Genomic DNA, 15,217 nt, shown 5'->3' with positions numbered 1-15,217 from the left:
AATTTAACATGACCTTTGGTATTAGAGCCTAACTTTAGATAACTATATTTGTGTTTCTAAATATATAGTGAGCTTAAGTAAAAATTTTCAATAATAAAGGTTAATTCTTGAGATTAAGTTATTTGGTATGAGAGAATAAAACTATGTTTTTCCATCTTAAGTAACGGAATTTGTATTTGAATTTACATCAATTTACAAGTCTTGAGAAGGAGTCCCCGCGCTCTTTCAATCGACTAAGCTAATCGTATGTTTTCTATATAGGAGGATGTCTAAAACAACTAGGGTGTTAGAGGCTTCTCAAACCCAGAGGGTGGTATATATCCTTTGTGTGGTAGTTCTAAACATATAGCTGGATCCCTCTCCTCTTCTCTTTTCCAGCGGCATCTTTTTCATTGAATTGGCGAGTATAAGTCCCCCCTTTAATTATTCTACCCCTTGGAGAGTGGTAGGGAATTAAAGTATTCTCTCCTTTGGCTTTTGGGCTACCGAGATTCTCTTGGACAATGTAATTCATTGATTGCTGGCAAGAGGTTCTTGTTTGGCTTGGGTCAACTAACTTCATAACCAGGTAGACTTAGGGCCTCCATAACTTGGGATGACAAATCCAAGGTATCCTGACTAAGGTACCTCTACCTGCTTGGGGATTCCTCACCTTTCATGTATCATTGACATCATTTCGTGAGCCTCGCATGCCTATGCGTCATCGCTTATAGTGGATACGGAGATTCACCTTGTTCCTTATGACCCTATAAAGATGTAGAAAGCATCGAGATTCTCCTGCATCAGATGATTTAAATCCTTTGATTTCCCAAAAAATCAAATAAAAAAAATATGTGAGCAAGACTTTTTATATTGAGAGTATTCTTGGGCATCCCCCACAATGTAATTAATTAAAGAAATACATTCCTTTAGGAGCTGCTCTTGACCCAAAATAAGCATAAAAACTTGATTCTCTGGTTGTGGGTTTCTTTCATAGAGTTTTTTTTTGTGGATATGTTTCCAAAGCATTTTTTATTCAAACTTGTTTCAGAAGTATGCTCTTGGGCTATCGCGCGAAGGTTACTTTATAAAAGTTCTCCACGTTCTTTTTAAATTGTGTCTTATTTCATCGTATTTTCATTCTCTCCGGTACATCTCAAAAGAGAGACTTATTTAGGAAAAGAGTTATACGACGATGATAAAACAAGCTGGCCACTCCAAAAAGCTTAACTAAAAAAGAATGAAAACAAGGAATGACATTTATCTCTATTTTGGGATTGCAACATGAGACCTTTGTTCTGTCATTTCTGAGTAGGGTTTGCAGTTTTGGAGAACTAAAGTTCCAAAATATACTTTAGTCTTCTTCTACCATAATCCTAGTGAGGTGAGGATGCTACAAAACGAATCAACGAACATGATAGACTTGTAGTATGGACCACTGATATAAATTTGGCGGCTGCGGCTACAAATTTCAAATTGCTAGGTTTAACAAACTGATAAAAGTGATTTCAAAGATAAAAAAAGAAGATGAAAATAATAATAATAATAAAGATTGGATATTATTTATTCAATGTTTGTTGGAGAACCGAAAAAGAAGAAAATAATTAAAAACCTTTGGAAAGAAGTCGAAACAAGTCTTTGTCTCAGATCAAAGAAAGCATCTCTAAGTGATTTATGAGAGCTGTCCCAACGTGAGAAGAAAAGCAGAAGAAATTAATGGGGTGAAAGCAATCCTTCAGATGGCTATGCATGGGTAGTTTCAAATGAAGAAGAAAGGCATTGGAGATGGATTCAAGGAGGTTCAAAAAAATGAAATTTGAGGAAGAAGATAATTATACCCTGGGTAAAGAGTTCCTCAGCCGAATGTAACTAGGAAAAAAATAAACTTATTTTTTACTTTTGTAGATAATATCCTAATTTTTAGTATTTTTAAGAAATGAATCTTATATTTCATAGTTAAATAATTTTGAACATTAATTACTGTTAAATTATGAAATAATATGTTAATATATCAAACAAATTTAATAGATTTAATTTTAACTCAATGCTACATTTAACATGGAATCGAGAATTTATCAATTTTCTTTGTATTTAAATTTTATTTTTAATAAATAATTTAATAAAATTAGTTATGATAGTTATAATTTACAAAGAGTCCCTTCTATTAAAAAATCATAAATAATTATATTTAAAAACACATAATTTTTTTTATTAAAACTCTAGTATTATTTTATTGATCGCAATTTTATAACACGAATCCTTTTCAATTTAAAGAATTTTTATAAAAGGAGCCCTCTCAAACAAAGTTTGACCGTCTGGAGTAAATTTAGTAAGTATACTTTCTACTTTACTGGCAAGCCGCTCACATCCAAGCCTCTGATCATGCCATGTCAGCTTGATAAACCCCTTTCTGTTTTTTTCATTTTAAATTAAAAACACCATGTTTTCCGCCGGCTCGCTGTGCGCTCTCACTGAGCGGAGCTCTTTACTCTGCTTTAGTTAATGGCGGATTACCCTTTCGTCGCTTCGATTGGAGTGGAATAATCAGCGGCAAGGGAGCAACGGCCATACCATAGTGCTATCTTCCCCTTCTTTCTCCTCCGCGATTTTCTTTCTCTAGATGGGTTCTCTGGAGAAGAACGCCTCGCTAAAGCGAACATCGCTGCTTAACTCTGCGAGCCAATGCCGTTCGTTCTTCCACCGACCGAGATCCAGACTTGCCCGCTTCCTTTTTCTCGTGAGGGTGGACTTTCTCCAATGGATTCTCACTGCAGCGGCGTTTTTCTTCGTTGTCATTATCTTCCAGACTTTCCTTCCCGGCTCCGTTTCGGATAAATCTCATGCCAGAAGTATTGTTGACGGGAGTCACGAACCTTTACTGTTGGATTTCCCGGATTTGGAGTTCGGGGAGGGGATACGGTTCGTGCCGGCCGAACTTCTGGAGAGGATCGAGAAGGAGCGGAAAGAGGCGAATTCTGCTTTAATGGCGTTAGGAAGGCCACTGAAGCGGGCGGGGATTATAAAACCGCGACTGGCACTGGTTGGTTTCTCGCTTTCGTTTTTTCTGGTTTCTTGATTGCATTCTTTCTTTCTTGGCAGTACAAGTGTTAATTGAGGTTGTGGCTTTGCGTGAATCTTGCGTGACAGATAGTTGGAGGGCTTTCACCGGATGCCATGCAGCTGCAGATGATCAGCATTGCTGCTGCTTTGATGGAGATGGGATACGCGATAGAGGTATGTGTTTGAGTGAGATACGTGTTCTTGAATTATTGTGCTGGAATGTGGATAATGTTGAGGTTTCATTGTAATTATATTGTGCGAAATATTTGGGATTTTTTTTTAAATCGGATCCCTACTTTAAAATTCTTTGCATCCTGAAATAGTTCTCTTAGTTTAATTATAGTTGTGCGAAATAAGTTCTCTTAGTGTTGAATCCTAAGTTGTCTTTTGCGAGCACGCCTCGACAGTTAGAGCCGGGAGGAGGAGGAGGATGGATAGATAGATTAATTAGGCAAATTCAAGGGAAATTGGGAAAAAATTCCTTTTATTCGTCCCTTTACCTCCTATTTATAAATACGTATCTATGCAATTACAGAAATGAGAGAAGAATTATGAAACCACCCTTAATGTGATTAATTGTGCTGATCTTATATTAAATCTGTATTACAAATTGAATTTGAATATGGTGGTAACCAGCTGGTCGAGTCGTTTGGATTCAAACTACTGAGATGACCGATCGAATGATGATCGTGCCTGTCGAAGCAAAAGTTGATAGGTTGACTGATTGCGATCGGACGCCCTTATATGGAGTTTGGGCAGTTGGGGCTGTAGGCGTGGTTCGTTGATTGAGTCTCTTGCCATAGTGTGCGGTTGACTCCTACTGAGTGGTTGGTTCTTGAATGAACTGTTCGGATTGTGCTCTTTTGAACTGACGCCCCAATTACTCGGACACTATCCTGGGCCACTCGATTGCTTTGAGATTCGTGTCAGTAGTTCTAGCGTATATATATTAGTTCCCTGAGTTATTCTGCTCTTTAACAGTGATAGCTACAGTAAGGACTGAGAAATTTTTTAATAATCAACGGCGCAAAAATCCATAAACATAATTTGATAACTAACTTTCCTTTGAATTTTGTGCTCAGTGTGCTCTATAAATAAAGTCATAGGCATGACATGACATCCATCACCGTTATTTTTCTCAGTTAACCGAGTTGCATCATGGCTGGTGGGTTGGTGGGGGTGAACCTATGGATCACCGTTAACCCCGAAATTCTTGCCAAGGCGGGCTACGGACCCTCAGTCTCTTCAAAGAAGGACGAGGCTAAGAAAAGGAAACGATCGAGGTTCGAACCTTCGTCAGCTGATCAAGTCGATTCAGCTGGGGATCTCGAGGGGCGAATGCCGAAAGTCCCTCCTTAGAAGGCCGCGACCCTTGACTCTAGCATGTGCGTAAGTGCTGAGCAGACCCTGCTCGTTGAAGCTGTTGAGGTTTTCAGAAAGGAGTTGGTAGGAGTAGCGACCATCGTCTCTCCTCAACTGCAACTACGGGATGGTGGAGGTACATCGGCTCGAGAGGGAGAGAAACCCTTTAAGACCCTTCTTCTATAGATAAGTTTTTGGGTATGTAAAACCTTCCTTGGTTGTTGATGTTCTCAACAATTTTTGACATTGTTCTAATGAAGATGAATTGATCAAGTCGGAAGATCGTCAAGACAGTGGGTCGACAAAGGATGTTGTGTAGTCTGCCCCCGCTGCAGTGGCTGGTCTGCTGACCGAATATTGGGGGCTTCTGCCGGCAATCACTTCGGAAGGGCGCCCGTCCCCCGCCCTTGTCCGCATCCGTCTCTGAACGGGAGTGAATAGAGTGGCGATCGTCTTCCTTTGGAGCCATGTAACATATTTGTTGCCCTCCCCTTTCACTCATACGACTTGAGTGTGGTGAGTGTTATCGCTCGATCTTTGATCGCCTTGCGGTCAGGATCGAGGGTCCACAACGTATAATCGAACTCAGTGCGATCGAGAGGAGTTCCCCGAGCGTCGATGGGACCTGTGAGTCGATCAAACAGAATTAGCCAATAAAATAATTGATGGATTTAAATTTACATATTGACGACAACACTACTTTCATGTTTACATAAAAAATTTCAAGGAAAAATTTCTTCAAATCGTCTCCACTCTAAGTCCGAGAGAGTTCTTTTTCGACGTATTGTATGAGTTGGTAAGTACTAGCTGTGATTCGCTGGCTGACTATATATGGGTCGCTTCAACTCTGATCCAGCTTGCCGCTGCTTTCCCTTGGGTGGTTGGATCGACCTTCTTTAGTACCTAGTCTCTTGGAACAAAGGTCTTCTCTCGGATATGCCTATTGAAATAGCGAGTGGTCCGCCTCTTCAATTCTTCCTCTCGAATTGCTGAATTGGTTCGCTTTTCTTCTGCCACTTCGATGGCTAGCATTGCACCCTTGATTTTTGCTTCTTTCCAGCCACTCGACCAGGTCTTCTTCTACGAATGATGTGGCCGTAGCCACCCTCTGGCTATGATGGCTGTACTCTACTAATAACACCACCTCCATTTCCTTTGTCAGCATGAACATGGTTTGGCCAGTTGCTGACGACGGTTTAGTCCGGATCATCTAAAGCACAGGCGGCAGTAGGTATGCCATGCCCAGTTTTTGTTGGATCCTTCGACTTTCTTCGTTAGCAAGTTCCGTATGATCTGGTTGGCTGTTTCAGCTTGCCTGTTTGTCTGAGGGTGATGGACCAAAGTAAATTTGAGATCAGCTCTTTGATTCACATGGAACCTCTTACTCGCTGATCTGAAAATTGTGTCCTATTGTCGGTAATGATGACTAACGATAATCTGTATCTTCATATGAGATCCAACCAGATGAAGTTCCTTACCACCTCAGCGGTGATTTGAGCAAGTGGTTTATCCTCGATCCACTTAGAAAAATAATTGACCGCTACTATTAGGATTTGGCGTTGGCTCTTAAATTTGGGGAAAGGGCCTAGGATGTCCATAACCCAAATGGCGAATGATCAAGGCTACTTCTTGCGTGCTGGTTGATGATGTTGGGGCATGCACTTCTGATATTGCTCACATTTCCAAGAAAATTCTTCGGCATCCTTGAGTTGTGTTTGCCAGAAGTAGCCTTGTCGTTGTATCCGATAGGCATAAGTTTTCCCTCTGGAGTGGACCCTGCATTCTCTGGAGTGCACTACCCCGAGGAAGTCTAAAGCTTCACCTTCCCTTAGGCACCATAGGTATATCGAGGTAATTGATCGTCTGAAGAGCTTTCCTTTTATCATCAGATACAATGCTGCCTTAATTTTGAAGCGTCTCAGATCTGCAACCTCTTTTGATACCTTCGCTGTCTCAAGGTGGAGGATGTAAGGATCCATCTAGCTTTTTGTTACTTTGACTTCAATAGATACTTCCATATTTCTTGATTATCGACTGTTGGTCGAGTGAGTTTTTGTGGAGCCTTGCCTAAACTGAAGCGTTTGAACAAGATATCGATGAGATGGTTTTCCTCGCGACCCACATGCTCTATGCGGAAGTTTTTGAACCTTCCTATTTCATTTCGTGTTTTGGCGAGATTCTTGGTAAATAGTTCGTCTCAGGTCTTCAAATCCCCGTTGACTTGATTTACGACCAACAAGAAGTCTGATTTTACCAGCATTTCATGAGCGCTTATCTCATAGACCCAATGAAGACCGACGATCAGCACTTCGTGTTTTGCTTGGTTATTTGTAACTTCAAATTCTACCGTGACAAATTGGTAGAAGTGCTCTCCAGCCGGACTACTCAACTCAAATCCCAGCCTGGTGGTCGCCTGTTTGGACGCCCCATCGACGTGTAATGTCTAGGTCATATTGTTGGCTGGGTTCCCTTTGCGTGATTCTTCCGCCTCAGAGAAGCCTGCTAGAAAATCGGTTATCACCTGTGATTTGATGGTCATTCGGGGGACATAGTTGATGTCGTATTCACTGAGTTTTTCTGCCCACTTCAACAATCGACGAAAATTTTCCTGCTAAGCGAGCACAAATTTTAACAGGTGATCAGTGATGAATTGAATTGGGTGCGATTGAAAATATGGCCGGAGCCTACGAGAAGAGATAATTAAGATAAAAAATATCAGTTTTTCCAAAATCGGGTTCTTGGTTTCAGCGGCTGGTGTAATACACCAAGAATTGTTCCCGTCCTCCTCTTTTACTAGTACTGAGCTGATTACTTCTCGCCCGACTCCGAGGTATAACGATAATTCTTCTCCTGGCCTTGGAATTTTGAGCAGCAGCGGTGATGCTGGGGTGTTTCTTAGGTCTTTGAATGCTAACTCGCAATTGGTTGTCCATTCGAAATGCCTGTTTTTCTTTAGAGCTTTAAATAATGATGCACACTTGTCGTCCGCTTTTAAAATGAAGTGACCGAGTCTCGCTGCTCATCCGACCAACCTTAGTATCTCTTTAGGGTTCCAAGTGGAGGGTGTGTCTATGATCGCTTGAAACTTCTCTGAGTTAGCCTTCAACCCATCGACGGTTAATATAAAACCTACAAATTTGCCAGTCAATGCTCCGAAGATGCATTTCAAAGGATTAAACTGCATGTTAAATTTTTTAAGAGTTTCAAAGGTTTTTTTAGGCCTTTTATATGTTGTTTATCAATCTGCTTTTTACTATGACGCCGTTGACATACACCTCAACATTTTTTTCCTTTTGATTTAAAAATATTACATCTATGAGGCGTTGAGACGTTGCCTCGACTTTTTTTAGCTAGAAAGGCATTACAACGAAAGAAAAAATTCCTTGTGCAGTAATCAAAACAAATTTTTCAACATCGACCAGGCATATCTTTATCTGGTGATTGCCTGAGAAGGCGTCGAAGAAGCTCATCATAGAGTAGCCGATCCCTGAATCAACCAGAGTGGCAATTCTTGATAAGAGGATAGGTGTCTTTTGGACATACTACATTGAAGTTAGTGAAGTCGGCATATATTTTCCATTTGCCGTTGAGCTTTCAAACCAATACCACATTTAAGAGCGTTCGAGAGCCAAGTTGGGTATTGCACCTCCCAGTTGTAGCCCGCCTCCTTCAGCTTTTTGACTTCTTACAATATTGGTTCAACCAACTCCCTCGTGATTGATCGAAGTTTCTGTTGCAACGACCGAGTGAAAGGGATGATATTGAGCTGGTGGCATGCGGTGTCGACCGGGACTCTGGTATGCTCCGTGTTTGTCTAGGAGAATACGTCTCGATGCGTGCAGAGAGTTTGGATCAATGGGTCTCTGTGTCTTGCATCAAAGTTCTCATTTATTAGAAAAAATCTTATCAGGCTCACCCTTGCTAGTTGCGGGCACCCTGAGGACGCTCTCATTGGTCTCAAGACCTCATTCCCTCTAAATTTGGATGTTGAGCGGTTATTGGTTGACGCTAGTGACCTCCCGAAGATAGCAGTTTCGGGACTCCTCCAAGTTCCCTTGAACTATGATTATCTTCCCGCCTTTGATAAATTTTATGGCCACACGGTAGGTCAAAAGTACTGTCTGGTAGCCATTCAACAAAGGATATTACCACCGAAATATTCTCTGTGTTGGTGAGCTGCTTTTCTCGTTTTCCCCACAGATAGACAGAGTGATCACGCCCAGAGCTTCTTTCCTCTTGCCTGAGAAGCCAAATCGTGGTTCGACTAGTGTTAACCGACCAGTTGGTCAAGTCCTATTTTGTTGAACACCGTTTTGAACAGAACATTGACCGAACTTTCGGTGTCGACTTGGATGCTGCCCACTTCGTAGTATGAGGGTTGTGACAATGATTGCCTCATTGTATGGGTTTCCCTTTGGGCAGAGATCTGCATCTGTAAACATGATTGGAGGGTGAGTACGAGTGTAAGAGTTGACGGAACATTCCTCCTCCAACCAGTGTCTCTTTAAGCTAGATGGTTGGGACCCTCCACATCAATTGAAATAGTCGGGATGATCCCAACTAGGGGCATTTTATTTGCTTGAATGGGTCCATCAGGGGGGCCTCTCGGTTGGGGCCTTTCTCTGTCGCTATGTGTGTGCTCCAATGGTGAGGAACTCTTTCAAATTTTTGGCACAGATGAGTTTCTCTACCAAATTTTTTAGATGGCGAAATTTCACCGTATCGTGCTCGTGGTTTCTGTGGTAGGCGTAATATTTGTTTGGATTGCGCTGAACTGGTGCAAACTTCAGCTGAGGGACTTTCTTGAAGTAGTCCTTATTTTGAATGGTTTGGACTAGTTCGGCCATCGACACGTTCACTGGTGCCCAACCATGCGTCTCTTAGTATATGGGCATTCGCTTGAAGTGTCGGGGTGGTCGCCGATCGGAGGGGCGTTACTGCTGACCTTGGTTGCCTCAGCTGCTCCTATTTTTCTGAGACCTTGGATCACCGTTCGATTGATGGTCGAGTGCTCGGTCACTCTTTGGCCTTCTGTTGTCATCCCGTTCCTTCTACTTCTTCGGTCGATGGTCGAACGCTCTCGGTTTAATTTTCGAGGACTCCATAAGGTCTTCCTCGGCAACTATGTGGTCATTCAATAGTTCCAAGACCTCCGCGAAGGTCCTTGGCTTGAGCAGGTTCAGGTTGTAGTTGAATCGCTTGCTGCGGATCCCCTGTTCATGGCAGTTCGAGCGATGAGAGGCTCCAAGATCTTTACCTCTAGCATCTCCTTTTGGAAACGAGTGATTTAAGCTTTCAGGCTTTCATTTTTCCTTTTCTTGACCTGAAGCAGGGTATTTGTATCTTTCCTTGGTTTCTATACTTTAGCTAAGTGTGCCAGGAAGAGCTTCTGAAATTTGAAGAGTGATGGGATGGCTCGAGCTGGCAGGTTATTAAACCATCGGAGTGCGGCTTCTTTCATTGTGGTTAGAGACAACCGACACTTCATGGAGTATTGATCTGTAGGACTCCTGTCGTCAACTCAAAAGAGGTGAAGCGATCAGCTAGATCAATCTTTCTTTGTAGGAGTTCAAGTGAGGAATCCTAAGCTTTATCGGGGGTATTGTTTCCAAGATCATTTGGGATAAGACGCTACCCTTAAGTGGCCGAGTGAACATTCCCACTAGGTCCATCGGATGTGGACTGCTGGAATAGATGCGACGTTGTCTGTCGGTTGGGAATTTTTGGTACTTCGGTTGGCCGGTCGCCGACCAACGATGGGGTGCTGGCGGATTGTCGAGGGGAGCCTTTTGGGCTGGGTCCCCGAGACTCTTCTTACACAGTCGGCGGTCGAGCATTTTGCAGGTTTATGACAGCTCAAAGAACCTCAAACTGGTGCGTTATTTGTGTTCGTAATGCCTGGACATCTTCCTATATGTCTCGGCGCACCGTCTCTCTATTGAACTTCATGGGCACTATTTGGTACTTCGGTTGGCCGGTCGCCGACCAACCATGGGGTGCTGGCAGATTGTCGAAGGGAGCCTTTTGGGCTGGGTCCCCGAGACTCTCCTTACACAGTCGGCGGTCGAGCATTTTGCAGGTTTATGACAGCTCAAAGAACCTCAAACTGGTGCGTTATTTGTGTTCGTAATGCCTGGACATCTTCCTATATGTCTCGGCGCACCGTCTCTCTATTGAACTTCATGGGCACTATTTCTCTCCGTCAGGATTCTCCTTCATAGTTGGCTCTGTTTCTCGTTTGGATAGCGTCTATGCTCACCGCACCGCTTTTAGGGTGCAGAATCCAAAAATGTCTTTTGCGAACTCTTTGAGAGTTAGATCTGGGAGGAGGAACAGAGAGAGAGAGAGATAGAGTAATTATGTAATTCCTGTAGTGAAACCAGAGAAAAAATCTCTTTATTTGTCCCTTTGCTTTCTATTTATAGAGGTATATTTATGCAATTACAGAAAGGAGGGAACGGTTTGGAAACCAACCTTATTGCCATTAATTGTGCTGATCTTATACTAAATCTGTATTATAATTTGAATTTGAATATGATGGTAACTAGCCGGTCGATGTGCTTGGGTTCTACTGACTGAGGCGACCGGTCGAATGACTATCTCGATTGCCGAAGTAAAAGCCCGTGGGTTGACTGGTTGAGATCGGACGCCCTTATGTGGAGTTTGAGTGGTCGGTGCCGTAGGCGTGGTTCATCGATTGAGTCTCTCGCCACAATGTGCCGGCTGGCTCCGGCCGGGCTGTTGATGTTGAATGAACAGTTCGGATCGTGTCCCTTTTGATCTGACGCCCCGATTACCTGGACACTACGCCCTTATGTGGAGTTTGAGTGGTCGGTGCTGTGGGCGTGGTCCATCGATTGAGTCTCTCGCCACAATGTGCCGCCTGGCTCCGGCCGGGCTGTTGATGTTGAATGAACGGTTCGGATCGTGCCCCTTTTGATCTGACGCCCCGATTACCTGGACACTATTCTGGGTCACACGATTGCTTTGAGATTCGTGTCGGCAGTTCTAGTGTATACACTTAGTTTCTTCGGTATTAGCTGGATTAGTGTTCTGCTGTGAGAAGAAGAAATTGGTTCGGTCTCTATATTGGCGCTGTATTTTACGATTTTTAACCTCATATATGCTCATCTCTCTTTTCACTCTTTAATTCATGATATGGAAGACTCACTACCACTTTGGGATGCTATTGAGCCGTATAAGTACGCTATTGTTGCTGTCCTTCCCAGAAGCAGATTGAATTGCCTGATTTCCCTGGTTATTATTTCCATGAATTGGATCTGCTGGCAATTTGGTATGCTAATGGGAAGTGGGATTGATGTGTTCCCTCTATAGGTGACACTGCCACTGACATTTTAGGACAATGCTCATTAGGTTGTTACAGGGAGTTCTTTAACTTAAAACTAAGTGTTAAATGTTTGGCGCACTAAATGAGCAAATATAAAATGAACTGCTACTCTACTGCATGTAGCGATTAGAGGATAAAGGCATTTTTTATGGACCCATTGTCTCCCCAATAGATTGCTACCTCAATGGTTCTATTCTGTTGCAGCTGCTTCCTCATAGCTACTAGTGTTTCTCCTTGAATTTCATAATATGAGAGTTGTTTTTAGAGTGAAGATTTTGAGAGAACTGAGGGATTAAAAAGAAAAACTCTGTATTGCTTGATAAAGCAGGGAAATGCACATAAGATTTTTTCATTGCTAGAAATTATTTGTTTTACAAATCTACATGCTTAATGTAAATTGGTGGGAGAAATGGATTTCAATAAAGGATTCTCTTTATTAATGAGGTTCCAAATGAACTCAAGGTGATTATGTTACCGTCCCTTGTCATGGTATCAATTTAAAGTTAGATTGGTTCATCTATGAATTTCTCAAATAAGAGTGAAGAACTAAAAGGATTGATAACTAAATATTGAAATATATAAATATCAATATTCTGAAACAGTGAAGCTGGTTGAAAGATTGCTTTGTGCAGCCAGTTGGAGCTTTTGGCTTGTATTTTTTTTTACTTGTGTGTCACAAGTTCTGTTGCTTTGTTGGGCTTTCCTTTGAGGATGGATTCACTTGTCTATTTGGTTGACTTCAGTCAGAGTTAGAAGGTTTCTTTGGATCGAAGGTGAAGATAGTTATGGTGAAAACAAATTTCATAAAGACACTAAATTGATTGGAGATTCTTTCATTTTATTGCAGAGCAGGAAAAAAGTGGGTAAATAATGGATATATGGGATGTTGTGCGGATTCTATTGGTGTTTCCACTCTTGTGATCTCTACCACTATTAGATTTCTGTTTTATTTGTGGATTTTATCTGGTTTTGTAGAACTATGTCTAATGCTACTATTTTTTTGTCGTTCTTTATATTAGGAAGCTTCACTACATTCTTAGTGGAATATTCATAAGAAGCAAAAGCAATCTCAAGGTGTAATGCTTGGATTTTGGGATAGGCTGAATTTAACTACAACTATTCATTTATGAATCGTTGGGTGGTGAAAATGATGGTCTGGTAATTGTGGATTCATTGAAAAATTTTGTTGTTAAGATCTATGATCATCTAATTAGATAGTTTTATACATTTTTAAACATGTTAAAAAGCTTATTGTAGGCTTTTTGTATGTATTTGTGTTTTAAGGAAGCACATTTTATTTGTGTATTTTATCCGGTTTTGTGGAACTGTCTAATGCGATTATTTTTTCTGCTGTTCTTTATATTAGGAAGCTTCAACTACATTCTTAGTAGAATATTTTTAAGAAGCAAAAGCAATCTCAAGGTGTAATGTTTGGTTTTTGGGGTAGGCTGAATTTAACTACAATTATTTATTTATGAATTGTCGGATGGTGAAAATGCTGATCTGGTAATGGTGGATTCATTGAAAAGTTTCCTTTTTGAGATCTATGATCATTGAATTAGATAGTTTATACAATTTGAAACATGTTAAAAAGGTTATTTTAGGCTTTTTGTATGCATTCATGCTTTAAGAAAGCACATTCTTGTCTGTTTGATTACCAAATGGTGTTTCTTGAATTGTGGTTACATGTATGTTTTTTAGCTCATTCATTTTCAGTTTTTGAATGTTTTTTTTTTGGATAAAGTTTTTAGAGCTTTTCTTTGCATAATGTGGAGGTGACTATAAAAATTTAATGTACACAACTTGGAGTGATCCATAAACATTGTAAGAATGATCCACATATAGGATATCCATGTTTTATAATTTTAAATACAAGACGTAAATCATTATTAATAGAATAGAGTTGCAAAGATAAGATCAAATATTTTAAATTCCTTATTTGAAAAGTAAATTCAAGCGTAGTAGAAGATTCAACTTCAACGTAATAAATTGAATTTAATAAAAGCATGCGAAATCTAACCAAAATTAAAAATGGGATTAAGATGATCTGGAAATTGAAATGGTACTACCATCATCCAAGTAGGCACGTGGAATTGGAATGACAGGCTCGGTTAAAGCAATCACTACAGTAAAAATTTTTTCCTACCCAAAATGTTTTGGTCCAACCCCATTTGTTTGGTTTGACTTCTTTTAATTGCGTATGAGAAATTGGGCTTGTGGACTAATTCTCATTGAGTGAAAGGAATATATGATATTCTCCGCAGTTTTACTTCCTAGATGTATATGCCTGCAGTTTTATCGGGCGTTTGATAGTGCTTGTGGTTGCATTTTTTTCTTCTAATATTGGTAACGTTTGTTTTTCTTCCTTGAATTTGAATTATTTCTTTTGATATATGTTATAGTGATTCACTTCAAATTTATTTTTGAGAGCTTTGTATGGTTGGCTGTGTTTTTGATAGTAGATCCGGACATGTATCTAGTTCTCTAAATTCTTCAGGTTTTCTCATTCGAAGATGGCCCTATGTATGCAGCCTGGATACAGGCAGGAGTGCACTCAATTGCCCTTCTGAAGCACATGAAACGAGAAATCAACATAGATTGGCTTGAGTAAGGAAATCATCCAACTTTGTATCTACAAAAATTTTTTTTTAGTTTATTATAAAATATATGAAGGGCTATTGTATGTTTCAAATTCACCTTGGCTATTTGAACATCAAACTTCCTGAAACTATTTGATTCCAATTAAAGGCAATGTTTTGTGCAGCTACAATGGCATACTTGTGAGTTCTGCTGAGGCCGGGCTTGTTCTTCCATGGTAAATGCAGCTCATCTCTTGCATCAGATTAATTTCTGCTGTTTTAGGTTGCATGTCCCTTGTTTAAGAGGATTGCCGTATGTAAAATTGATTTGGTCCATCTAGGCAATTAACACATCCTTGCCGTGCAAATATTTGGGTGGCTAGGATTGGTTTGGTATAAACTTTGAGTGACTCTGAAGTAGTTTAGATGAATAACAACCACCCATCGTGCATCCTTGTGATGCGAGAAGCACTTTTATATTTTTCTGGTTTTATTGGGAAATTGAAGGCTTGCAATTGGAATCGGTATGGAAATAAGGTGAGAGGAAACTAAACACAAGCACTAGTAATTTTATAGAAGTTAGAAATTGAAAATACAACAAATTGAAAACAAATTGCAATGAGAAATTTCAGGAAATAGATGGTGCCGACCAGGGTTTGGATCTTTGGGGTGGTGGCAATGAGGCAGTTAACATGCTGGAAATAACAAGACAGTTGTTTCCAGGAGTCGAGGCAGCAAGAAAGCAATAGGAACAAATGCGGAAGGGCTGTTCGGGGCAACAACAACAAGGACGTGGGCCAGAACAGTTGTGGGGCTGGCGATTCGAGGTGATAACAGCAAGGGGAAAGTACGTGCAGCAATAGGAAAGCTGTTCTGGGTGGCGGCAGTT

General features: G+C 40.8%; 1 protein-coding gene across 1 annotated transcript in view; it reads left to right on the top strand.

The window, feature by feature from the left end:
• Nucleotides 1–2,455: 2,455 nt before the first annotated feature.
• LOC110033804 overlaps nucleotides 2,456–15,217 on the top strand; it is a gene marked incomplete at its 3' end in the record, with an annotated part of 64,803 nt that continues 52,041 nt past the window's right edge. The window contains exons 1-4 of the mRNA XM_020737909.1: nucleotides 2,456–3,019; nucleotides 3,127–3,213; nucleotides 14,247–14,356; nucleotides 14,514–14,564. Coding sequence (XP_020593568.1) covers nucleotides 2,600–3,019; nucleotides 3,127–3,213; nucleotides 14,247–14,356; nucleotides 14,514–14,564 — 668 coding nt within the window. The remainder of the gene's footprint in view (nucleotides 3,020–3,126; nucleotides 3,214–14,246; nucleotides 14,357–14,513; nucleotides 14,565–15,217) is intronic.

Source organism: Phalaenopsis equestris, unplaced genomic scaffold, assembly GCF_001263595.1.
Source record: "Phalaenopsis equestris unplaced genomic scaffold, ASM126359v1 Scaffold001301, whole genome shotgun sequence".
NCBI lineage: Eukaryota > Viridiplantae > Streptophyta > Magnoliopsida > Asparagales > Orchidaceae > Phalaenopsis > Phalaenopsis equestris.
Note: the sequence above shows the minus strand (reverse complement) of the source record. Positions and strands in the feature narration are given on the sequence as shown.